The sequence below is a fragment of the Haemorhous mexicanus genome, chromosome 4, assembly GCF_027477595.1.
Source record: "Haemorhous mexicanus isolate bHaeMex1 chromosome 4, bHaeMex1.pri, whole genome shotgun sequence".
NCBI classification, from domain to species: domain Eukaryota; kingdom Metazoa; phylum Chordata; class Aves; order Passeriformes; family Fringillidae; genus Haemorhous; species Haemorhous mexicanus.
Window position 1 is genome coordinate 68,093,718 of NC_082344.1, and position 26,696 is coordinate 68,120,413.

At 37.0% G+C, this 26,696-nt stretch overlaps 1 protein-coding gene across 5 annotated transcripts in view; it reads right to left on the minus strand.

Annotated features, from left to right (window-relative positions):
• The window catches only part of RGS12 (regulator of G protein signaling 12), an 85,283-nt gene that overhangs the window by 18,506 nt on the left and 40,081 nt on the right, over positions 1 to 26,696 (minus strand). For all 5 annotated transcript variants that reach the window (XM_059845262.1, XM_059845261.1, XM_059845265.1 and 2 more), the window contains 10 exons: positions 24,718 to 24,739; positions 16,350 to 16,519; positions 13,144 to 13,236; positions 11,870 to 12,013; positions 8,202 to 8,381; positions 6,810 to 6,963; positions 5,471 to 5,547; positions 3,546 to 3,746; positions 2,658 to 2,731; positions 298 to 424 (listed from right to left, as the gene is read on the minus strand). In XM_059845262.1, coding sequence (XP_059701245.1) covers positions 298 to 424; positions 2,658 to 2,731; positions 3,546 to 3,746; positions 5,471 to 5,547; positions 6,810 to 6,963; positions 8,202 to 8,381; positions 11,870 to 12,013; positions 13,144 to 13,236; positions 16,350 to 16,519; positions 24,718 to 24,739 — 1,242 coding nt within the window. The remainder of the gene's footprint in view (positions 1 to 297; positions 425 to 2,657; positions 2,732 to 3,545; positions 3,747 to 5,470; positions 5,548 to 6,809; positions 6,964 to 8,201; positions 8,382 to 11,869; positions 12,014 to 13,143; positions 13,237 to 16,349; positions 16,520 to 24,717; positions 24,740 to 26,696) is intronic.

A 26,696-nucleotide genomic window follows, 5' to 3' on the forward strand; every position in this document is an offset into this window, starting at 1 on the left:
CCAACCAACTTTCCCTGGCTAATAATGAGAGTTTGAGCTCTGGAAGAAGCAAAGTTCAGGCTTGCTTATTTTGGATGTTGGATTTATCCTGAAGAGAATATAAAACAGATGTAGACTAAATATTTGAGGTAGCTACTACTAAGCATAATGGTTATAATTACAATGCATTTTATCTCAAAATGTAGCTGTAGATATTTAAATGCCTAACTCTCAGGAGAGGAATCATTCCATGGACTATCACATGATCTTTTCCAGACAGAAAATACTGCTGCTTGAATTACATCAAAGAATACTTACTAGTCTTGCCACAAGTTCATTAAGATTTAAACCATATTTTGCAACAACAGGCCTTAAGACCTCTGTTACTGGTTTGGTGGGTTTTGCCTTCAGACCAACTGACCGGTTGATAGGAACAAGATCCAGCCTGAAACACAGCAATTGTAACATCAAGTGTGAAATACTCCAGCAAATAAAGTGAACAGAAATATGTTAAATCCAATCTACAGCAAAGTTATACCAATTTACAGCTAGTAACAAGCTGGAACTGCAGTAGCATGAATGTATGTTAACTGAAGCAACAAAGAATTTATTATTTTATATTTATTTTAAATATTATTTTATATTTCTTTATTCTTATGTTTAATTTATCATTACTTATATTTAACACAAATAAAAATTGTACTGTTTCGCTTGCCAGAGCTGAGTGAAGGCCTGAGCCAGTCTACTTCAGACCAAGCAAAAGCATTCCACAGCACTTCCATATTTACAGGGAGATTTCTTTGACCAGTTTGGTCCAAGAGTCCTTTCAAAGTGACTCCATGCCTCAACTATAGACTTGGATGCAAGAAAAATATTTCTTCTCAGTTCCACAAGACAGACTCACAACTTGTTATGCAATTACATGAGATGGATTTGGACAAGTGTTTTAATTTTTAAGCAGACTAACAAACACTGGAATTCCAGATGATGCTACTTCTTTAGGGTTGGTGCCACCATATGATTAAATACAGGTATAAGAGAAACTTATATACCAAAGCTGAAAATTAACTTAGAATTTACAGGCTAAAGACAGCTCTTTTCAGAGCCTATTTTACAATTTTGCATTATTAAAACAGTAAAAGAATAATGAAATACAAAATTATTTTTTTAAATGAAACCCAAACAACTTTCATTAGCATCTATTTCCCTGCACAGAGCTGTGGCTAGCTTTGGTTTGGTTTTGGCTTTTTTTTTTTTTTTATGCTCTTCATCTCTGCCCTGAATCCTCCATAAGCCTCATTTGACTGCAATGGTACTATAGTATGAAACCAAGGACAAGGCTATTACTAACAAAACAATCAGAAGAAATGTACATCATCATCAGATATTATTATTATCAGTAATTTTTTTCAGTCACAATTAAATATAAAACTCATCTTTTATCTCACAAAAATTAAACACAAGATGTTAAGTCACGTTGACTTTTCTCTTCCCCAAGAAGCCAGAATAACTGAAACTTTGTCTTTCATATTTTCTTTGAATTCAACAGTTACTAAATTGAAATGATCCATTTTAGTCATTAGCTGGTAATTGATACAAAAGTGGCAAACATTCAGGTAACCAAATATACCCACATAGTATTTCTCCTTTGTGTGAAAATGTTCCAAATATTTGACTATATTTGCCTACATAGTATCTACCCAGAGAATGGAATAATGTAGAACATTTCTACATTTTAATTAACACACAAATAACATATGGTACTGCCTACTTAAAGTTCCTTTTTATCTTGGAGACTCAACAAGCTCACACCTAATAAAAGACTGCTCAATCTCAATCTAAAAATTGAATATGCCACGCAGTATTTATTAACCTGAAGTACCTTTAAATAGAAACTAGCCCAGCTTCCTAAGGAAAAGTAATATATAGCCAAAATAAGGAATGCCTGACAAAATAAACTTCATTCACTTCAAAAGTCCAGGTCAGTAATGTAATACATTTTGCTTCAATACTTTTCCCTGAAATAATTATTTCAGGAGTTTTCATAGCATTAGTCTGGATTCATTTTGGAAAAAATTACAAATGTTATTTTGAAAAAAAACACACGCTACCAAATATATTACATAAAACTAAATATATCATGTACTGCATTATATTATATCCATACTTAATAATTTAGTAGACTTGTTTAAGATTCAGGGTTCATCAGAGGAATTTTATTTTTGCAATTAGTCTTACTGTAATTTTCCAGCTAGGCATATATACATACAGATATAAATGAATGGGAACATGTCATTAATAAATATATCCATTTAATTTTAAGACTAGGAGACTCACAGTTCAATTTCCAAATCTTTCTTTCTGCTATTCTACTAAACATGTCTCTTTATGATGTGGAAGGTCCCTCTGGACCCACCGACCTGTCCAATGCTTTCAGAGCTGCCTCAGTTTGAGCATTTTGACATCACAATAATATTTAAATATCCCTAAACTGGAACACTGGCATCAAAATCCCACTTGTATCCTAAGAGCAATCCAGAAAGCCCCCTCCTGCAGCTGCACAGCCTCCTGTTTCACTGCACAGGGAACTGGCAACATATCCTTTACTGCACTTTCAAAAAGCAAACTGGGAAAGAGGGAAGGAAAGGCCAGAGGAAGGCATCATTTTTGACTCTTACCGAAATAAAGTGCGTTTTTCTAAGCGCAGGTCCCGAGACTCCAGGATACTGCTGTCCTGGTGCAACACCAGGGGCTGCAGAACACGTCAGGGATAAAAGAACAGAGAGCAAATTAATTCTAAACTATGAAAAAAAGAGCAGCTGTGTTGTTAAATTTTTTTAAGGTAACTCAGAATATTATTCATATAGGCTGCACTCATTCTAGTGACTGCTCCTTTACAATATGGAACACGATGAAAGCCTGTTTTCCTTTGGCTAGGTGTGAAACAATGTCCAAAATTCAATTTCCACCAGAGTCAGCAGGTATTCAGGAACTTGGTTTTTAAAACAAACCTAGGTTCTTCAACTTATATAAATAACACAGAATAATGCATTAGAAAATACAACCACCTAACAGTCTTTGAAAGCTTTAAAAGAAAAAGCCCATAACTATGAACATTCATTGATTTTTGTCATTGTAATCATCTAGATGGATCAAAAGCATGAATTAAGAGAATAAATACTTCATGTCTACAGCTTCTCTTTGAATTGGAGAACACTTTTGTTGGACTAAGAGCCATGACACACACACTCCATCATCCCCACAGATTGCTGTCTTGGAAATTTTCCTCAATATTAAAACCTGTACCTCATTTCAAGCATTAATGCATCTCTCATTCATCTTTGAATGACTGAATGTCACTGGTTTTGGGCTTTCATGCAGCAGCATCTCCTACCAGACATTTGTTTTCTTTGTGGATAATTCAATTCTCCTTCCATTAACCAGCACTGCCCATGTAAAGCTATTGGCAGAACCAGGAGATATGCATCAGTATGGAGAGAACAGAATTCCTTATTTGTAAAATGGGGAGGAAAACGCTTCCAAAAAAGCCCAGGAATATGCAGTACCTTATCACCTCCAACTAGGAACAGGTCCACTGCAGCTATGTTGATGCCATGTTTCTCACAGACCCCAGAGAGCACCTCCTTGATGGAGAACCCTGATTTCACAGCCATTTTGCTCGATGAGCCATCAGGAAGGTTTACACAGCAGTACTTGGGGGATTTGTCTTTATCTGGCACAAATGCAGGCAATCTTGAGCTTTCAGACTTGAAAGGAAAAAGAAAGGTCAGTGACCAATGGGAAAATGAGGACTGGGAAGAAAGTTCTAGAGCCCACCCAGACCAAACCAAGCCAAGAACCAGTTTGTACCGTGCTTTAGAAATCCTTCCAAATAGCACAAATATTACATATATTTAAATCCTGGGGGGGGGGGAAATTTAGATGAAGATCATAAATCTAAATCACAAATCTAAATTTATTTCAAGAACAGATGAAGTTTTACACAGCAAGTGTGTAAAACAGTCATAAGATTTACTAAAGGACTCCTAAGTAAAAACTATAAAAGTAAATTAAGTCTCATTAAGCATCTAAATAGTTAAATGTCTGTACTCAATAATGTCATGCTGATGTAAAAATTACCATTGGCACCCTATGAATCAACATTTATGTGAAGAGGAATGCCTTTAAACATCAGGTTCCTCAATCTTTCCTCACAAAATTTCCTCTTCTTTCAACATAACACAAATTCTATGCACAAATACACCACAGAGAATTTAAAACTTTAAAATATTTGCTTCATGACCATGAATTGTTTTTATTAAAGGGAATTAGAACTACAATGCTATAGACTAGGCACTAACCTTTATTCTAGAGTAACAGTAAAATAGTAACACTACCACTAAATATCAGAAGTATCTCTGAAAATTTAACAAAAAGCTCACTTATAATTTAAAAGGACACTAAAAAGTGCTGGTTTTGACAGCCTTTTAGGGTACTCATCATGCTTTTTCTCTTTTTAACTTGGTGCTTCTCATTCAAATCACAGTAACTTTCTGACTTAAATCAGGTGGGAGTGGGAGAGAAATGAGGGGTTGTCGCTTTAGGGAGCCTTTGCATTTTCTATTTTTTAAGACAAGACTTTTCTGCAACACAAATAAACATGACACCACCATGCTTGTTTCCCTGATCAATATTTTTAGCATAGATAAAATTAGACAGTTATTAGTTAATGGTTAATTACACAGGATCTAGTCTATCAGAGGGACATCAACAGTACAACCAACCTAAAATTTCCTTTTTTTAGAGTCTTCCTCCATATCAACATAGAGATAAATAAAGTATTACATCTATGTTTTATTAATACTGTTTTAATTTTGCACCTCACTAGTTTTACACTGTGAAGGCAGAACTTGATGGTTAGAAATCACAGTGTCTTCACTTGTTAATATCTTAGCATGACAAAGTGTTCACAACAAACTTCTCAGGATTTTAGGACCAAGTTAAGCCATAATGACAAAAACACACAGCTTTAAAGGAAGCAGACAGAGAAGAAGCAAGACAGCATCATCTTCCAAACACTGGCACAACAAAAATCAACCTAATGCAACTAGCATCCCTCTTACTGCATAGGCCAAGAAGAGGAAAAGCTTTAACTTGTTTAAAACAGATTCTCATCCCTGCAGGTGGACCAAACTGGTTTTAAAGAGCTACAGTCTTTAAAAGGGAAACTTTATTCTGTAGTTCACTGGTGCCTGATGTTAAGACAAACAAGATGCAAAGCATATCCAAGGACAGCATAAGAAGCAATATATGAATACAACCTCTCTTGCATTTCTAACACTCTGAAATTGCCCAATATTGCAGCTGTATCACTTGAAAACTCTTTCCCAAGGCATTACACCAAACAAGTTACATCACACCCCTTAGAAAACCAGTAATTCAGTGTTTCATCTGCTCCCCCAGTGGCCCACTAGCAAGAGGCAGCCATTACCAAGTCGAGGCTAGCAGTGGATGACATGGAGCCTTGAGATTCCCGCCTGTAGGACAATCCATTGGACTGAAAAGAATCTGTTTGTGCAAAGAACCAGCAATCAGTAAAGAGGCTTATTTCATTACTTATTCTAATTCCAACAACTATTTCAAATATTAGCTTGCTGGGTCACAATTTTTTCTTTTTCCATTAAAAGTAAGGAAACCACCGAATCTTCATACAGTGCACAGAAACATGAAAAGCAAAGAAACTTTTGGTCAAGTGCTTCTTGGTTATGTAACCCCTGAATAAATCCACTTGCTTTATATCAAAAAAAAAAAAAAAAAAAAAAAAAGTCTTTTAAAAAAATATTAGTTTTGTTAACTAAATTTAACAAAATTTCAATATTTCATCTTAAAAATTTATTCTACCTCTTCAGATATTCTCAAGGGAAATAAATATTTTATAAAGTGAAAGTATGGTGTTAGAACACTAAAATCTAAGACAATTACTAGTCACTTTCAGAAGGTTATGTCCATGACCTCAGCAAATGACCCTGATGTCTTTTCACGTATAAATACACTAAGAACACCCAAATTATCCATATGATCAAAGCTATCTTGTGGGTTTGGGCACTACCAGAAGCAAAAACTACATTATCAAATATGGATCAAATTTGGTGCTTTGCTGTAATTTTTTCATCATTTTTAACTCAACAGAATAATTTACTCCAAAACTTTCATCTCCACTAGAGGCCACATGCAGGTGCTTTCATAAGGGAACTCTTCCTTAAACTCTCAAACATAATTAAATAACAAAACAGCAGGTTACAGGGGCTTTCACACCTCTGACTCTCCTTTTTTCATTTTAGTCAGGGAAGGTGAAAACAGATGGTGACTGTTCAAAAGTGAACATACCTGTGTGTTACTGATAAAAGAAAGAAAAGTAGGATAATGCAGATGGAGGAATTTTTAAATAGCTGTAACTATAGCACTATTTGCTGTACTGCTCCTGGACTTTTCAGTAAAGATTTGAAATTATCTTTCTATAAAAATAGCAGCTCTCTGCTTGAAAAAGCAATTACCAGCACACAGAAAGGCAGAATGTTCCAAAACGTTAAAAAAAATAAAGTCTTGTGGAAGTCAGTAAAAACAAATTTAAATATTGTCATATTTTTATCTATTTACTTGTACATCTTCCACAAAACTGCAGCAATACTAACCACACTATGGCCTTCTGACTTGACAGTTCCTTTCCTCTGTCACTCCCAAGAATGCACTTAGATAGCAACTAATCATGGTGAGATTAGTCATATCTGTTGCTGAAACAACCTTGAAACAAAGCAGAATGTGATACTCACCGTTTGGATAATCACCATTTTCTCTTCTCTTCTGTGATTTTCCCAAACTCTTACTTCTTGACCATGAGAAGAATGTTCCCCTCTTTTTCTTCTCAGTGTCCTCCTCTCCTGACTCTTCATTTAAAGATCTTCCTGACTTTGACTTACCACTTAGCTATCACCAAAAGACAAATCACTGGTTGGATCACAGGTGTGAGTATATTGTCTAAAATAAACCTTCCCACACTTCTTCCTAAAACAAGAGTGTGATGGCCAGGTTAGCTGCCTTCTTTACCCCACGCACAAGTGTCTGTGCCAGCATCCCTCTCAGCAGCAATCAAAAAATAAAACCAAAAAAAACCTCATCAGTGGCAACAGAAAGAAATACAAAGATGGAAATGTGCTGCTTGATAGGGAGTACAAAACAGTAGCTGGAAACAAGCCATGGAGAGCTACAGCAAATATGAAAGAACTGTCCCCAGCTCACCAGTAATGCCTAAGTTAATGTGGAAAGGCCATTTGTCTTGCTTTTACAACACTGAATTTCACTTTGGTATTTTTCCTAGGCTAGGCTTGAACATGAACAGCTTTCAAAGACAATGACAAAGTACTGTTTAACATTTACAAGTATAATCAAGTATTTATTAGAGTTGAAGAATACAAATGTCAGGAGTGTTTGATATTAAACTAAACTTGCTTTTAACAAGCTAGTATTCTTGTTAGATTATTAGAATATTCCTTGAAATCCTACTTTTTAAAGGTTCCTAGTCATAAGAATACATAATGGCAGATGGGGTAATCTGTAGTGATTGACATGAAAAATGAGAAGTTATAATTTACCCATACAGTTATGTAATGCTATGGTGGTATTATCTACAAGAAGAAAAAATAAACCCTAAATAATGTCAAGGGATCAGTCAGTAAGACTACTGGTCTAATTTTTAAGCAACTGTACTTATTTAACACAGAATTATCTTAGTTTAGTAGGAGCTAAGAAATTAAAAACTACCCTCTGCCAAAATGAGTGAGTTTAGGTTAAGCCTTCTCCAAAACTTCTGATAAAATGTCTCCTCTCAGCAAAGGTTAAATTATCACATCTTAATTCCCATATCCAACTTCTGAACAGGTGCATTAACAAAATAACCCTAATTTTTTTTTTTATACACATGTAGTTAAATAATGATGAAGATTTAAAATTATATTCAGCAATTCAATATCTAGAAAACTGATTCAAAAGGCAAGGATAAAAAAATAAGAATATTCTTGAGTACATACAATTTTGCAATTGTATTTGCCAGCACCTCTAACCACGCACTTTAATTTTATTTTATATGTTCTCTTTGATTTTTCTAAAGAACTTGGAAAACATTCTTTAAAAACACATTTTTGTGATAACAACAATGCAAAAGTCACCTTTTTTGGTGTTGACATGTTGGACTTGTCTGAGCTGACACTGTGTTTAGAAGTGGGGCTGCTGGGAACACGCTGAGGATCAGGAAGAGGACGTCCTTCCACTTCAGCTAAGATGCATTCTTGGTAGAGGGGGGATTTGAGGAAGCGAGTGTAGCTATCAAACTTCATCAAGTTAAATATCTGAAATTAAACCACAATGGATAATGGGTACATACATTCCATCAAGAAAACGAAGCTGGTTTGCAACAGGAAGCTCCCATAAAATTTAGGATTTCAGGCTGTAAAACAGCATAGGTATGACACTGTTGAGACCTGGCTAAATACACTGCACCCATTTTAAAATGAAATATAATTTGATCTATTCCCTTATTAAAGGTTCAGAAAATAAGTTATGATTTGTGCAAGCTGCAAGCTGAGATGCTGTAGAGTCTTGACAACACCATCCTCTCTCACTGCGTTGATGCCATTCTGGGTGGAGCATGCAGCAAACTGGCCATTTAAAACATTCTAAAGGTTATTACTAGCACTGTATGTGAGAGCATTAAGTTATACAGGTATGTTTTAAGGTAGCTTTGAACAAGAAAAGTTTAGTTCTAAAACACACAAGTATGATATAATCACAATCTGCAATGATACACACTGATATGAGACACACAAAGTTAATTGCTGATGTGAGGAGAAGCTGAGAGTCCTTTGCAGGACACAAAATGTTCATAGAGTCACAGAATCATTTAGGCTGGAAAAGACCTCTAAGATCACCACATCATTAACCCAGAACTGACAAGTATTACATAAAACCATAGTCATGTGCCCAATGATAAGGAAAAAACCCATCAGTATCTCTGGACAACTCAATAATCAAGGTGCTGTAGATCTTGAAAGAGAACAGTTTACATTAAATGACCAACATTTATCTTTAACCACAGAGGGAGAAAGCAGCTCTATACCAGGCCTGGAGCAAATATCTGAGGCTGATTTAACCAAAGCTAAATTTATGAAAGTGAAAAAGAGCTTTTTCTTACATGCTAAATACTGTTTAAAGTTTTTGTTCCATTTTTGCAAATTTGCTGTTTTAAGTGAATCCATACTTTTAGCTCTATATCTTCTCCCATGATTCAGTTCATCTGAAAAAACAGTAGGAATGGCTACTTCTTTGGACATGACAAATTCCCCAGGAGCAAAGGAAGGGAGGCACCCTGAGCAGGTTATGGCATTCCCAAGAGTATAAAGGAAAGTCCATCACTGAGTGGCCCATTTGCAGATGGAAACCATGCTTCAGACTGTGCAGACACACCCTTCTCAACAGGCTTTAGTCCAAAACTTGCCTTGTCAACAGCAAGCTAGAGCAGAGAGAACTTGATCCTGCAGAGTCACAGAAACCTAACTCACACTGAATGCCAACTTCCATGTTTTTGACTTTCCCCTCTGTACATTCCCATTCCTGCTCAGCTGCTGCCTTTTAATGCACTGTTTTCAACATGGTAAGCTATGGAAACATACTTCTGTATATGCTAGCTTTGACTGTCTGCAAATTAAACATACTTAATACAGCAAAAAAATTACAACCTTCTAACTTGGCTGGACAGAGTCATGAGAGGGTAACTAATTAACCTTGAGCTGATTATCATCTGCCCCATGTTTCTAGCCCACACGACAGCCATGATTTCCTATATTTAGAATTATTATCATATTTGAATATCTTAATGAGTTCTGCTTATTGAGAAAAGGCTAGCAGATGCTAGTTCTTCTTCTTACAAATGAGAAACATATATTTTAAAAGCATAATTTGAAATTTTCAGATAAACAAGAGTAGAAAAACTTACATTGATTATCAACTCTACATGAAGTACATGCTAAGTTATTCTTATTTTAGTATGTTCAAGTGACCTACACCGTCCTCCATCCAGAAACACTGAAAATGCTTGTTCTTATTCAATTTACAAAAAGGAACAACATCCTAACTAGGTAGTTTGGCTGCATCCACATTGCCATTACAGCCTCTAATGACAAGATCATGGACAAATTTGTCGGGATATAGACAGAAAACAACTTCCAGGGGTATTCCAAACAGGCAGTGCTTGAAAGAGAATGATCTGAAAGTGTTTCCAAAGCATTTTCCCACACACTTCTGCCACTCCTCTGCAGCCTTCAGCAACACTCCCCATTCCCCAGCATCACACTCATCCAACCACCACCACAGAGCAGCACCCTTGCACCCTGTGGTCAGTGCTCAAATCTAAAAAATCTTGTGAAAGACCACAAACGCAGAGCTTTCACTTTATTAAGGTTGTGCCACCACCATGAGCTGAACTCTGTGGGTGTGTTGCAGTAACTACACAACCCACAGCTGTGTGTTACCACGTGGTGCCATCCACCAAGACCACAAACTGGCCTGCAGAACCACTCCCTGAAACCAAGAAATTCAGGGCCACCAAGCAGCTGATTCCCCAGCACTGCCCTCAGCCAGGCAGCACACGACAGCAACACAGCCAAGCTCCAAGGGCATGTCCTGCAGCAGAAGGAACTCTCATCCTGCCTCACTTCATTTTCCAGGGTCAGGAATGGGTCTGACTGAGGGGTCTCACTGAGGCACTGACAATTTGAAGTAAGAGATGAGGCACAGAGAGGCCTTGTGGCTGGGACTGGACCCACAGCAGGACTTCTCATGAGCATTTTCTCCCTCACTATGAGCCCTCCTACCAAGGATGCAGCATTTTCAAAGGGACAAAACCTGCATCAACCCTGTCACCTGACTCATCAGGACACCCTGTACTCCACCAAAAAAATGGGAGAGGATAAAGAGGAATTCAGGCACAGTCTTCACAACACCAGGATGACAAATGCATGAAAAAATGTCTGGGAAGGTGGTGACTGCTGATTCCCACAGAAGGCTCAGGCTTGGGAGGTGCAGAAGGAGTAGCTATAATGCTGGAAGCCACCAGACCAGCAGTCAGACCCACCTTCCCATCTCCACTTTGCAGGAGGATGACACTATGCCCTGCTGCTCAGATTGCCCAAAAGCACGTGGTCTGAGATGGTGCCCCAAGGTTGTGGCCTGGTTCATTAAAGCTATGGCCTTGATTTCAAAATGATGATATCAAAACTACTTCTACTAATAAACTGATAGGGTGGAAGAGTTACCAAGGAGATGACTTAGGGAAAAAAACCCTAGAAACTTAAATTCTACAGGAAATGTAAAGTGTATCTTGTTATTGCATAACTGTTCTGATTACCAATAATTATTTAAAATACATCCACTTCAGAGGTCTTCAGACTTCAACAGTTTTAAAATCTCTTTGCCTGACAGTAGTACTAAAGAGAACTCCCTTGGTACAGCATTTTAAAAACCAAAACTAGACACTATTTCTGTACTCAGCTCTCCACTAAAGAAAAGAAAAGCAGCCATATCCAAACATTTTATGCAATGGTGCTGCAACACATGGAATTATTTACTTGCACTGAACCCTCATTTCAATAATAGCACTTTTCAGATTATTTTTTACTGAAGTAAAAATTTTCTCTCCACATTAACAGAAAAACAGCCAAGCAGCCTTTTTTCTATTCTTCTAACAGAGTCTAAAATATACAGCATGTAAAACTATTTTTATAGATTATAAAGGAAAAGATAACAGATATAAACATAGAGCATTCATGGTTACTATGGTTACCTGAAGTTGCTGTTCCTTGAACATATCTGGATGGGGAGAATTGAGAATATCATCTGCCAGCTGTGCCTGGCTGTCAATATTAACTGGGGTTGTAGCTTTGCTACACAAGAACTTACTGAAGATCTCCCGAGCCCTGTAAGAAAGCTACAGAAAATAAAAGTTAAATGTATGTTGGTTTTAAAACCATAATTTTAGCTAGGCATTTGTCACACTGATACATTCCACCCATAAATAGATAGCCACTCCTGAATATTTTATGAATGTATTTTTCATGTATCAGCTTTTGCAAGTTTTAAGCACATAAATAGGGTTTTTTTCATTATGATTACAAATATTTCTTGAACAGTAAAAGTTGTCCTCCAAATGAAAATTAAACTAATCAAGCAGTGAAGCACAGGAAGTATTTTGGTAAAAGAAGAGTTGATTTTTTAAATTTTTAGACCTCTTACATAACAGTTACTATTTAAATACATCGTCTAAGATTAAATTTCTAGAAGTGAGAAAAAGGTAAGTATATATATATATATATATATGAATATTTACAGTCAAAACCACTCATTTTTAACTTGTTTATTTGAAACACCTACATCATGAGAATAATGAAAAACCCACCAAGTTGAGCCCACAGCCCTTAAGGGTGCTGTTCAGAAAATACTTTGTTTGAAGACAGAAGAAAGTAGAAGGAAAAAATCTCATTAGTAGACAAAAGAAGTAAGAGGGACTTGGAAGGTGAAATTGTTTCCACCAACAAACCTGACACATGACTGGGTTTGGCTGCGGTGTAGACAGAAATGCTGCCAACCTGTACAGAGTTCAAAATTCACCCAAACTGCCTGACCAATGTAGGATTCCCTCAAAAGGATGAGATGGAGATTCTCATAATTCCTGAACAAACATGAGAGCCCTGCCCCCTGAGCAGCAGATAATTAAGTTATTTAGAAACACAGTCTTGGTTGGTGAAGGCAGTCTAGCTCAAAGAGTGAAGAGGCCTCTCCCTGACATGGTCAATTAACTTGCTCTGCCCTTCCATGCACTGGGCTACCACTGCTGGCCATTTGCAACATCCAGGATACCTCACCTCATTCTTACAGAGCTACCTCTGCACTTTGCTGCAGTTTAAACACATCCAAATTCTTAAACTTAGGTCATGCCACCCTATTTTCGTGATGTCACAGTACACAGAGCAAGCACAGCTCCATTAATTTCAATAATCTTGAAGAAGTAGTAATTTTTGGAGAAGTAACACAAGGTACTGCAATAAAACATTAACTTACCTCTTTTTTATCATGTGCAGGTACATGGTTAAAATATTCACAGGCCTGCCAAAATAAAATGTTTTCTTCGCTAAATTCTTTCCGTAGAAATTCCTAGGGGAAAAAATAAGCAAATAAATAAATATCTCAAAGAAAAGTTGCTCACCAGCTTAAACAACATATATATAATGCTTGGAAAGTTTGCATAAATATAAGTTTTCAATCAATCAGTCTCACAATCCAGGTTTTTTTCCTAAATGAAAAATCAATGTATGTCCAATACATACCTGGTGCTCCCCCACTTTCCCCTGTCTTTTTAAATGTATACATTTAGACTAATACATCAAGTTACAATCAAATCATTTGCAAGTACAAAATTTGAAATGTCATGCTAAGTAGTGCATAAACTGGTGAATATATTTTAAATAAAAATTTAAATAGTTTATAAACTAGATTTAAAAGTGACACTTTAAACTGTCTTTAATTGCAGTTCTTCTGATATAACAGAGTAGATGTTTATCAAGAAGTGCCCATAATCAATCCTGGATTCATTACAGTGTCTTTATTATCACATGGCAGCTATTTAAAAAAAAAAAAATCTGTCACTATTCACTGTGTTTTATGTGGTTACATGGTTTCTCTTTGGAAATACTCACTGAGAGGAAAAGAAAATATCTCCCAGCACAACACAGAATAATCTGGACCTTGCTATTACAGCATTCTAAAGCCCAAATGAACACTGGTACTGATTCAGTTGGAAAACTCTACAATTACAAACTGTCCCGTATTCAAATCTGTATAATTCAATATTCTCTCAGCATCTTAAAAGAATTTTAACCATCAGGGGAGAATAAAGATACAAAAAAAAAAAAAAAAAAATAACCTGATCCACCACAACCTTTACTCAATCATCACATGGGTATCAGTGAAGCTTCCTTACCATACAAAGCAGCCTCAGAAAGCTGTGTAAGAAGAATCTCCACAGAAATAAACTTAAGTTTAATTTGTGCTTTTCAGATTTACATAAGAGTTTAGGGAGTCCAGCTGTAAGAAAGCAATTGAGATAAACTACAATACAGGGAATCTAAATGCCCAAGCCAGCTCTGAATTTAAAGTTCTTTGGATACATACGCTGAGACACCTAACACATAAAAGACAATCCTGAGAGTAGTCAGGGGAACATTTCTGTACTTTACATGTAATTACATATTTAAAGAGAACCAAATGAGTGAACAAGAACCAGAACACAACTGCCTACTTCCCCCTTGGCACACTCCCTGTGAACCCAGAGTCCATCTCCACTTGCTTCCTCGTGGACACAGGATTTGGGCACAGCTGGCTGTCCAACAACTCAGCTTCTCCAGGAGGGCTGAGCAGTGCTCCAGCTGGAACACCAGGCAGCCAAGCAGGCGTCACCCATGGCTGGGAAGCTGCAGAGGCTGCTCTGAACCCTTCAAAGGGGGAACCTGCAAGCAGCTCTCACCTCCTGGCTGACTGCTCTAAGCAGCAGCTATTATGCAAAGCTTGAGTATTTGCAAAACATGCAAAATCTCTCCTACTTAGAGAGCAATTCCTGCTCTGTGACAAAGCTGTCCTCAGGAAAGGCAGATGCTGGATCCCACATGCACCAAGACACTTGCTGTGGAACCCTAAATTACATGCTGGTGCCTCAATGTTCCTGGATACTGGCAGCAATCTGTAACTGCACAGTGTTATGGCAACCAGGTTAATGATCTAAGCAATGGCTCTGGACATCTCCTGGGCCTCAAGAAAATGGTGGTGCACACAAACTTTAACATTCCCTAATTGTTTTTTAAAGTTGGTATTTCTTTAAGACATGGGCTTTTGCAACGTCTACAAAAAGAAGTTCTAATTAGAATAAAATGCGGGGGAAAAGCAAAACACAGAATATCTGAGGTTGGCTTTTGCTGAAATGAAGTGTACCTTTAACCTTTTAATCTGAACACTTATTAAAATTATATGAGCTACTTTTTACATTTATAATGTAAGTTTTGAAGTATCATAGCAGCTAAAAATTTAATGCAGCAATTTCCTAAGTGTACACAAATTTACCAAAGGTTTACAAGGAATTAGAACCAAGTCAACTGAACTTTCAGTAGGAGCCCCATGAACTACTTCATTTTTTTAGATGGACTCTAACATCAGAACTGTAATTTTTTTTCCAGCCTGACAAGCAGTCTCAGTATGAAAGCAGAAATTCTATTAACTCTCAGACTTCTCTGCTAAACTAAGCAACACAATATCCAGGATGTATTATTTTGCTTTCCTCTTCTCTGTTTCCACAAATAGATGTTCACTGTTAATGTGGGTTCCCCCACCAGTTAACATGGAAGTCTGCTTATTGACCATTGTGATCTCTTAATACTTTTGTAACAAGCAAAAGAGTCTTTCTGAGTTACTGCAGATTCCAATAACCTACCTTTCCTATACCACATGTTTCTTTATATTCTCATTGGGAAAATTACTTGGGCAGCACTAACTATCCCTGTGTAACACATTCAGAATCAGCAACACACTCTCAGTGCAACAAAGCTAAAGTGTGTGCCCTCAGTTTCCTTGCAAAATAGAGATGATGCTATTTACAGTAAATGTGCTGTGCAGAACAGTATTTATGCATTGTGAAGTATTTATGCTTTGGAAGTACTCAGCATTACGCCTTCAAGTTGCAGTTTTAACCAGTGCTCTTAACTACCATAACTACTTCCAAAAAGTATTTCTAAAAACCTTTTGCAGGAAAATAAGCCACTCTATCATTGAAAACATCTTCTATGTGGCTTCCAATGTTTCAGGAGATAGATATAAATAACAACCTGTTCTTAGGAAACTACCAAAAGTACTTCCTTCTTTTGTACAAAGGCTACAGATAAAAAAAAAAAAAAAAAAACCAAAAAAAACCCAAAAACCAATTTTACAAAATGGGGAAGCATTCTAAAAGTTCCCAGACAACGCCAAATATAGAAGAAGTTTCAGGTGAAAATGGAAGCTATGCAGAGATGCATGGCAATCTGCATATTACTATGAACTTCTACTCAACTGTCAACCTCTGTAAACTCAGAAAGATGCTCAGGGAACAACAGAGCATGAATGAACTCCTGTCTCTTGCCCTGTGCAAGGAGAGTGTCAAGGAAAAAAAAAAAGACTGCAAGAAAACTACTGCAGCAGTATCAGGTATTTTGGAAAGCCTCTCGTTGTGCCTCAAAACTCACCGAGAAATATTTAACACCAACGGAGTCCTGCAGAAGCCTCTCAAAGGACACGGCCCAGCTGGCAACTCTCCGCTCGCGCAGGCGCCGGCAGCTCTGCACGCTGGGGAGGCTGGCATTGCTGCTGAGGCTGTTCTCACTGATGCAGTCCTTCAACTCAGTGCTGTTCAGCTCTGCCAACCAAGGAAATCACAGCTGTCAATAAAGTACTACTCGGGATTGTTTATTTGGTTTATCACACCTCCTGCTCAAGCTCACAGTGGTTGCAGACTTCTAAATATCCTTCTCCGTTTTTAGTAAGAGCACCTGCATAGAAAAAAAACCACCCCAAACACCTCTCAAATGTCTTCTGTTCTACTGTAATGAAAACTGAATGAGCGTCTTAACAGCAATTCCCTGACAGAAGCAGAAGGAACCGGCCCAAAATAAAATCTTTTTTCTTGTTCCACAAAATAAAATACATTTTCCTCTTTATATTTCTCACACTATAGACTGCACTCCTTCAGAAGATTATCCAAGGAAAGTTGACCTTCAAGCACCCACTGTTCACCAGACTGTGAGCAAAAACCTGTTAGGTGAAAGGAGAGAGCAAAATTTCATATACACTTCAACTGGTAGACAGTCAATCTGTGAAATTTTGCATGGAAATACAAGATTCCCATTAATACTAAAGATTTAGGAGAGAAGTCAATTGTGGAAAAGAACATTAGGAAAATTAGAGAGTAAGGGATGCCTTTCTCATCCACAGGAAGTAAGAGACATCAAACCATAGATCCTCCATTTATTATGGTTTCTGATAAAAACAGGGATCCCTTCCAGACTGCAGCCAACATACTGGAATAATCTAGAGACCCCAAGAGGAGAATTTACCAGATCCTTTAGATCTTGAAAAAACAGAAATGATTTTTTATTCTGAGAAACAAATTAACAAGAACACAAAAAGAATTCTGGGAAACACAAAAAAACCCCCTTGTATAGCTGGCTAAAAATTTCAAGTATTAACCCTAGATCATCTTTGTCATGTCAGTAAACAAAATAGGCACACAAAAAAAATGTAAAAGTGACAATCTGTTCACAGAAGTAGAAAGGGGAAAGAAATGCCTGCTCTAACTAAGAGAGGGAACTACTTACAGCAGGGCTCTAGTCACAGATTTGTCATTTACTTCTTGCACACCCTTTTACAGGATGATCCCTCCACCTCCCAGCGTACACAAATATAAAACTGGTGATGCTGAACTCACAGCTGCACACTTCCTAGAGGTGATGTAAGGTTTAATTCATTGTGGAGACACAACTAAAGCCTGAGCTACCTGGTCTATCTCCCTGCTTTGAGCACAACAGGTTGCACACAGAGAGATGCCAAACTGAATGAGATTCTTTGATGAAGGGATGAAAAAATCACAGACATTCAATCATTTGAAAAATTTGCAGTAACAGATGTGAGAAAATAATACCCTCAAATTAAATAGATGGTATATTCAGCAATTTTGTGCCAAATGGAAAAGTAAGTATGCAGCTCACTAGAAATGCAATCTATTGGAGAAAACTGAATTCACAACCATTCAGAAATGGACTGTGCTTCACAGGAGTATTTTTATGATTTTCCTCAATTAATCACTAAGACTAACTAAAGCAATGAGTAATTTCACCAAAAAGACCCTACTTTATATGCTCTCCCAAGGTCTCCTTTCATGTAAGTAGTATTTGAAAGCACTCTGCATTTCCAAACTTCATGTTACAAACCCTTACTGTTCCTCCTTGGAAGTAAGAGCTTTGAAAAAATGCACCACTCAAAACAGTTACAAGCATTGGAAAAAGTGATAAAGATAGTTGTAAAGATAAGAAAAAAACAATTTTTTAAGAGTTACAGAACTTCATTTTTAAACATATTCTTAGCTCAGAGATATTCACAGAGATGTAAGTTAACTACTCTGAATTTCTGTAAGCAAAGCTATTTTTTCAGACAAAAATAAGACAAAGATAGAAAATTAGACAAGGGAAAAACAAAATGTAACTTTGTATTTTCAGTAATGATAATATTTAAGGACACTAGTAACAAATCAGGTATATAAATAACTTCCTTCACCTAATCACCATATTAATGAAGTCTAATTACAAACACTCAGCAAATAATGCCAAATTTTCTTATACAAATATTTATTCCCTTTTTTCTTTAAGACATATGAAAGAGCATAACCAAGTCAACTGTTAACTTCATTAGAGAATATCTATCCCCAGAGTGAAACTACTGTGAAAGAATTAATGTGAATCTGAAGAGAATGATATCTAACTTTATTATCTGTAGTATTTTGCTTTAACTCCACAGGTGGATATGTTCTATTTACAGTCCAGGATATAAATAGACACCCACATCTTGATAGATCTGGAACAGTTTCAGATACTGCCTCACTCCTGGAGGGTTCAATCCCAGTGTTCTCCAGTGATGAATGATGAAAATTTCCTTGTTCCTTTCAGGCAAAGTCAGAAAGGCAAACTCATCCCACATACCAAACCCCTGAAACCTACTTGGCTGACAGAGAGAAATTAGGGAGCAGCCACACCAAGAGCTCAGTTCTGGATCCTGGAGTCACAGTGCCTTAGGACTCAGGAGGGATTGGGAAGCGGCAGGCACAGCAATCATCAGCCAGTCAGCATCACCTCCCTCCCATGGCAGGCGTTCAATTTCCCCATGGCAGCCGGGAAACCCAACTGCAATTACAGCCTCCAGTGTTTACACCATGGGTAACTGCTAACTGCATTTAATTGCTACCAGCTGCCTGCTCTCTCCAGCTCCTCAGAGTTACACTCCTCTAAACTGCACCGGGTTCTCCCTCCTCTGATACACTCCCTACTCTGGAGATCCCATGAAAACAAACGACCCAAAATAAGACTCTATTTCCAACAGCCAAAGAGCTACTAGCACAGGTCCTCCAATATGTTAACAAAGCATTAAGGGATTACTCATTCCCAGTAAACTGTCTCTGTTCTGATAGATTTAATTTAGGTCATTCAGACTATTTTCAAAAAGAACCATTTTAATTTATAGCCAACTTTGGCACTACTTTGGTTTCACTGAATGAAAAAATGCAGTCGGTTTGTTTTTAAAATCTGTAGAGCTTTCTGCTGTGGTACCCATCAAGCTGAAAATAACACAGAAAAGGTTGTTTGCCAAAAAAGGCTTGGTTATTCTAGTTATTTTACCATCCAGATCATCAATAGCAATTAAAAGAGTTACAGCCTAGTGCAGATACACCATTGAGAACTGGAGGAAAAGAAAGTCAGACAGAAGGAAAAACACCTCCCCGACTCTACCATTAGTATCCAATTTATCCAAATCACACTCAAATGAAGACTGTATAAGGCATAATACCTGCTCCACTCCTCTTGCAGAGGAATGTTTCCAATGAAAGACTCCAGCATCAGGTTTCCTGACTCTCACAGCTCATGCATTCCTAGGTACATGCAGCCCACCTAGGACAGCAGGAATGGAGAAACTTTCCAACCCAGTCACATATTTCATCTAATGAGCCCTCTGTGATGGTCATCAGAGGAAACACAGAGCCCTGACTCCCACCCTCACATGTCCTCACCACAGGGCTGTCGTGCAAAGTGGACTCCTCCTCCTCTGCCTCATAAAGTATTTTAAAAAAGAAAAGGAACAGCTGGGAATCTCAGGATGCCAGAGGAGTTTAATGTGAAAAATCCCAGCTCTGCACGGACAACATGGACTGACCAGGGCTGGGAAGTTTCCAAATGCCTGCCTTCCTTTGTCATCACTTCTGGAAACACCAACTTATCCTGTATTACCTGTAAAAGGAGGCTCCTTGATCAAACATTTCAAATCCCAGGGACCTAACTTTATTTTTGTTCTGCTTCATAGCAGCCATACCTACTGAGGAAAAACTGCTTTGAGTGCAAATTCATTCAGTTTCATTTATTATCTTTTGCAAATACAGAACTAACACAGAATGCTATCTAAAAAATCCTCAAAACACAGTGTTTTGCGCTTTTTATGTTTACACATTCCATGGAGGGTCCTGGTTATATATATTTTACAAAAACAGCATTATGTAAGAAATACAGGCACTTAATCAACTAAGTCTTGAAAGTATTCAGGACAGGATGGCTTCAGATATTTTGGTTTAGATAATATAAAGCCATAAGCCTGAATACAATAAATGAAGGCTATTTTGTATGCATTTGTATGTATTTTGTATACATTTTTCAGCCTACAAATACTTTTTTTTTTTTGTTCTGAGAAGCTAAGCACATTCCTCATAATCATAGGAACGCACACAAATCATATAATCACTAAATACTTTACCTGGATAAAGCTGGTAAGAACCACTGTGGTGCCACTTAATTAAATACTTCAAGCCCTTCACTGAAAGCCATCCTTCTGAATCCATACCAGGTTCAGCTGAAACGTCCCGGAACCCATTGGGTGCAGATTAGCCTGACTGCACAGCACATTGTTTGTTCCTCTGCAATTCTGGGATGAGGGAAGCTAACAAAGTTCCCCACAGCAACTCCTGGGAGCTTGTAACACCATTCTAAACAACCTGATTCCTTACCCTCGCTGCTTCAAGCAGAGGGAAGCAAGAGTATACTTAACACAAAGCATTATAAAATGCTACATAAATAATTTAAAGAAAAGACCTTTTGCCACTGCTGCTAAAGGAACTTGAATTATTTATGCTGCAGTGGAACACAGCTACAGTGAGCATGCACCACCAGCAGAACTGACAAATAAGTCACATACCTGTTAGAGGAAACAATCCATCTGTATTTATAGTGCAAAAAGCATAAACAGTGTTTTGCTTTATTTTGCACTTCATTGCGAATTTTTTGCCTTACCTTCTTCAGTAACCTTTTAAAATACAGTTTTACATTATTTATTACTGCAAACCCCAGATTCCCTTCAGAAAGGAAATTTTCCTTACAAAAATTTTTTCCAAGTGATGAGCACTAAAAGCAAAAAGCAGCAGAAACCACAGCAAAGTAGTATGGTAGGGAAACATGTGTGCACATAGGATCAGTCAGGCTGAAGTATTTCAGCTTTGTGGAACTGATCTCTGCAGGGAACAGCAGGTGAGAACTGACTCGGACATTCTCACTAGCTCAGATACCTCACCACCTCTGTCTGGGAGATGAATGATGATGGTACTTCTGTTAGAGATCCTTTGACCTTAAGGTTTTTCCTTTCTAAAGTGCCTTCCAGGTATAAATAGCAAAGTCAGACATTAGCAGGGGCCTATTGATCATCCCTGTGACAATTCAGATGGCACAGTGCTGAAAACATCAGGCACAGCCTGCGTGCTGTGTACACACTCCCACAGTCAGCAGCCAGGGACAGTTTCTGAGGTGGGAAGTCAGAGAAACCTGGTAATTACAGGTCACTGTAGTAACATAAAATGGTTCCTGCTACTCCTGGAGCAGAGGTGCTGCAGATTACTTGATCTACAGCAGTAATCTTGCATCTAAGCTTTATTACAGTTTGCATTCTGATTGTCTGCAATTAATTAGACAAATCAATTACAGTTAAGAGCTGCAACTGGTCAGCAAATCTGGAAACAACACTAATCAGTTATCTTACAATGACCAAGTGCAAAGTTTTGGCTGATAAGAACCTCCCAGCCCTGCACAAGCTGGGATGTAAAATACAAAATAAACACAAAGGGGGAGATGGTTTCAAGCTCTAACACAATAAAAGCCATGACAAAAATCATCATTGACTTTGGAAGGAAAATATACAAAGAACTGTTGTGCCTCCCACCATACTGAAGTTATATAAATTATATATAATATAGAATTATATAAACACATAATTGCTTTTCACACAATTACAATTTAAATTGAATTTTCTTCCCAAACTAAAGCTTATCAACAATATTTATAGACTCTAGTTATATGTACAAATACTAATATTAATTGATAATACCAAGCAGAAGAGAAGATCCTGGAGAGACCTTAGAGCCCCTTCCACTACCTAAAAGGGGTACAAGAGAGCTGGAGAGGGACATCTGAAAAGAACAGACAAAGGGCTTTAAACTGAAGGAGGGTAGATTTAGATTAGATATTAGAAATTTTTCACTCTGACAGCAATGACAACACTGCAACAGGCTGCCCAGGGAAACTGCAGATGTTCCATCCCTGGAAGTGTCAAGGCCAGGTTGGATGGCAGGGGGGCTGGAACAAGCTGACCTTTACAGTCCCTTCCAACCCAAATCATTCTGTGATTCTGAGATGACAAAGATTTAGTCTAGGATGGGAAGTATGCAATGCTGTACTAATGGTTTCACTGGTGAAAATGTCTCTAAACTAAACATACCCTAAAATGTCTAAGTCTGTGGATCTATTTGTGTATTAGTGAGATTAAGGAAAACTGAAAAAATTTCAGCACTGTGCCATACTCAATGAAAGTAAATGCTAGAAAATATAATTCACACATGAATCACAACTTTTTACTCAATGCAGCTCAAGATGAATTAGGAATTCATTTAATTTCACTCTTTCTGGTTACAGTCTCTCTGGCTCCTATTTTTCCAACCCACTATCTGGGTATTTAAGCACTGATTTGATATTATTCAATATAGTTCAACTACCACTTTTTACACAAATTATCCCCTTTCTTAAGTAGTATTTAACAATGAAGGGAGAGTTCATGTTAAATTCTGAACTAGCTAAAAAAATAGGGACCAGAACTCAGCAGAAAATAGGACATAACTTCTAGGCTGTTTTTTCACCTCTGTGACATTACATGGCCCTTAGATTTCATGAGTTCAAAAAACTGTATAGAATTAATTGTGAAAACAGTTACCTAAGGATTTGGAATAAGACACAAATATATTGGAAGACCTGAAAATAAATGGAATTTTTAAATAAATTTTCAGCTGGAAGGATAAAAATCTTGACATTGTTATTGTGTGAGTACTACCACAGGAATTCCCAAGTCTGGATAGCAAACAAAATAACTTTCATTAACACAGAACAAGACCCTTCATGGAAACAAGACACAAGTACTAAAAAAAGATCAATCAAATTTTTGATCCTCATCAACTATATACACAATCAGAAAGTCTGTGGTCTGCTCTGATTTTTATGTCAAGGTAACATGTGGAGGGAAAAAAAATACATTTTTTTCCCAGAAAAACACAGGCTACATTTTAGAAATAGAAAGCAGAATAAACACTATTATTTTCTGGTTTGTTGTTTTATCACTTTGTGGACAAGACAGATACAACACAGAGTCTACTTCTCATCCAGACAGAAGTACAGTAAGGCATTAGACTGTGTCAGCAGTAGAGAAGGAGAATACCTGACAAAGTCAGCCACTGGAAAATGGCTCCAGCAAAAGGACCAAAACAGTAATGTTTTTCTAAAGTGCAGTTTTAGTCTTGCAAGAAATCAGAAATTAGGATATGAAGAAGTTCTGTAAATAGTATTGCTAATTTTCATTTACATTTATTATAAAAAAATTATCCTTAGCATTCCAAATATTTTTTCCAATTTCACTGCACTGATTAGAGCAACACAGCTTGTTCTCTTTTGCCCTTTTTATTTAATAAATTTGTCTTTAATGTTGTCAAAGAACAGCAAACACAAAAATACATGAGGTTTTCTGCAGGATCAAGTGAACCAACTCCTGACAGAGAAGACAAGGAGAAAATCCATCTCCTTTATACCCTCCACTATACAAATTCCTTTATTCCATTAAGGAAGCCTTTTTAAACTGTTTCAATTAACTTCAAAGCTTCAGAGAAATCATCTTCTGATGTTTAACAAAGAGTGGACATCCTTTAAAACACTAAAGGCATGTTAAAATCAAAACAAACCAGCTTATGTGCAATAAAGAGGAGTTTACTTAGAAGTATTCCAGAAATGCAAAAGCTCCATGCTGGGATTTTATAAATATCAAATTACTTACCCCTTTCTCAAAAAGGATCACACTTAACAAAGTTCAACCTCAGCAAATGTACCAACACATCTTACAACTCAGAAGCTAGAGCATCTCTTTAAAAGCAAACAAGGTATGTAAAGGACAATAAAACAGAGAATGAGATTTTATCTACCATCCAATTACACAGAAGTCTACCAGCTCTGCCTCTATTATTATAGAAGAAGCCTAGTTATAATAAAAATGTGCATATATAAATGTACCAAAAAATATTATGCAAATAAACCAGTGAAAGTATGTGAACACAAGCCTGCAATATTTTCACTGGCACAGTTCCCAAAGCAGCCACAGAGTTCTGCACCACCTTGGACTTACATCTTATAATATATCACATAATTTACCACATATTATGTTGCTTAATGTGGAAAATTGATTATTTTTCATTATAAAAGTAAAAAACAAGCTTCAGCTTACCTCCATCAGAAACAGTTGCTGACTGCAATAAAAAAGAAAAAAAGAAAAGTGTTACTGAAGTTTCATGGCAAGTATCAGAAATCTTAGAGATTCATTTAGCATTTGCAGTGTTAGCTACTTTTGTAATCTTATTAATAAGTGATAATATTAGAGAGGAAAATCTAAAGAAGCCAGCTGTTATTTCTCACAGTTGTTTTCTCCCCAGCATGAAATTCACCCCTTTCAACCACTACTGTCCAGGGACTTGATCCCACCAATATTTACTGGAAGAAGCATTTCCAGATGTGGTAACTACACTGCTCCCAAAAGTCCCTCTCAGAGGGGCAGAGACAATCAGTTGGTCTTGTGACAAGGAAGATACCTAAAACTGACTTGCAAAGCCTGGAAAATGATATGAATTAAATTTTTAATTTGCTGTAGTATTTGGAGATATGTAGCATTAAAATCAAAATTCAGCGTTTTGTCGGTCAGGTGACTCCAAAAACTTTCCCTGTCAGTCACTTCTGACTGTCACAGAAATAAAAGGATGTTCAGAGTGCTTGCAATAAGCTAGAACTTAACTTGCAGTAAGTAAGAACTCCTCACCACCTCTACCTATTGTACATCAGATTTTCAAGGACAATTAGTATTCTAGTAAAATGCTGAAGTTTATGTGCTTAGCTACCCTAAACTTCTCAACTTTCATCATAAACGACCTCAAGGCATCTAATACCTCATTACATCCAAGTACTGACCATTCCCAATTAGGTACTCCAATGCTTGAACCTTGACACTCAGCTGAGTGAAGTCTGGAGGACAAATGATTTTTAGATTTAAGTTTGCATTGATTTTTTAATGACTAATAGAAAGTATTTTTATTTTAGTTTGGCCAGTCTTTTCTTGGTCATTGAAAGTGTCCTTGAACCTTTAGAAAACCTTCTAAATAGCCAAAAAATACTCTCTTCATTTGTACTGCTCATTAAAAAGCTAGGAAAGAATGCCCTACAGTATCTAAAACTTCTTCAAGGTCAGAAACACACAGAAGAAGAAAAGCACAAATACAAACACAATTCAAGCTAACAGCTATCTCTCCATAGTTTGTATTTTTTCAGCCTAGGCAACAAACACTCCCACTCATCTACAAAATCCACAAAAACTTTTAGTAATATCCTCTCCTTTCTTTCTCTCTTTCACTGCAGGCTCTCACCCTGCTGTTAACACTCCCTGAAGAATTTGTTACAAAGTGGTGTGGCCTCACCACTCCCATCACCAGGAGAGGATCTGAGCCAGTCTCTGACACAAGTATTCTGAGACTTTCCCAGTCTAAACTAACCTCTATTGACATCATTCCCCTGGTGCTAGCTCAGATAAACACAAATACACCTCTCATGAAAAAGAATTTAATAGTGAAAAAATGGTGGCACTTCTTGCTTAACTACATAAATGCCTCTGGATCTGTGAAGAATAATAATACAACAAAAAGTATCTCCAAGCACCTCCCTTTAATAGCTTTGTTACAGCTATCAAAAACATGGTTCTGGTTACAATCCTTCAGTGGGGCTTAGGACATCTTTTCTTTTCAACTTCTATTATGCACATAAACCTAGTGATCATGTTATAAATTCAGAAGCCATAATTAATGTTGGTAATTTAGAAAATTTAATTTGCATTACTGAAATCTGATTTATAAATGTGATTGCTTCTAATTTCTCAGCACATCACTGTACAGTACAGTTAATGAATAAACAACTCCAATGTCATTTCTAAAAGAACAAAGAAAATGATGGCTTAAAGTAAAGTAATAATATCAGTTTATACATTAGACAGAAAAAAACCTCAAAGTCCTTTCAAAATATCTATATTTTAGGAATATTTATATACTTTGTTAGCTTTCATTAACCTAGATTCAAGCACTAAGTAAAATTCTTCATGGTTTTGAAAGGTATGAAGCAAAATTATTAGGATTTTTGTGATAGCAGAAAGAATATTCATACTACTTC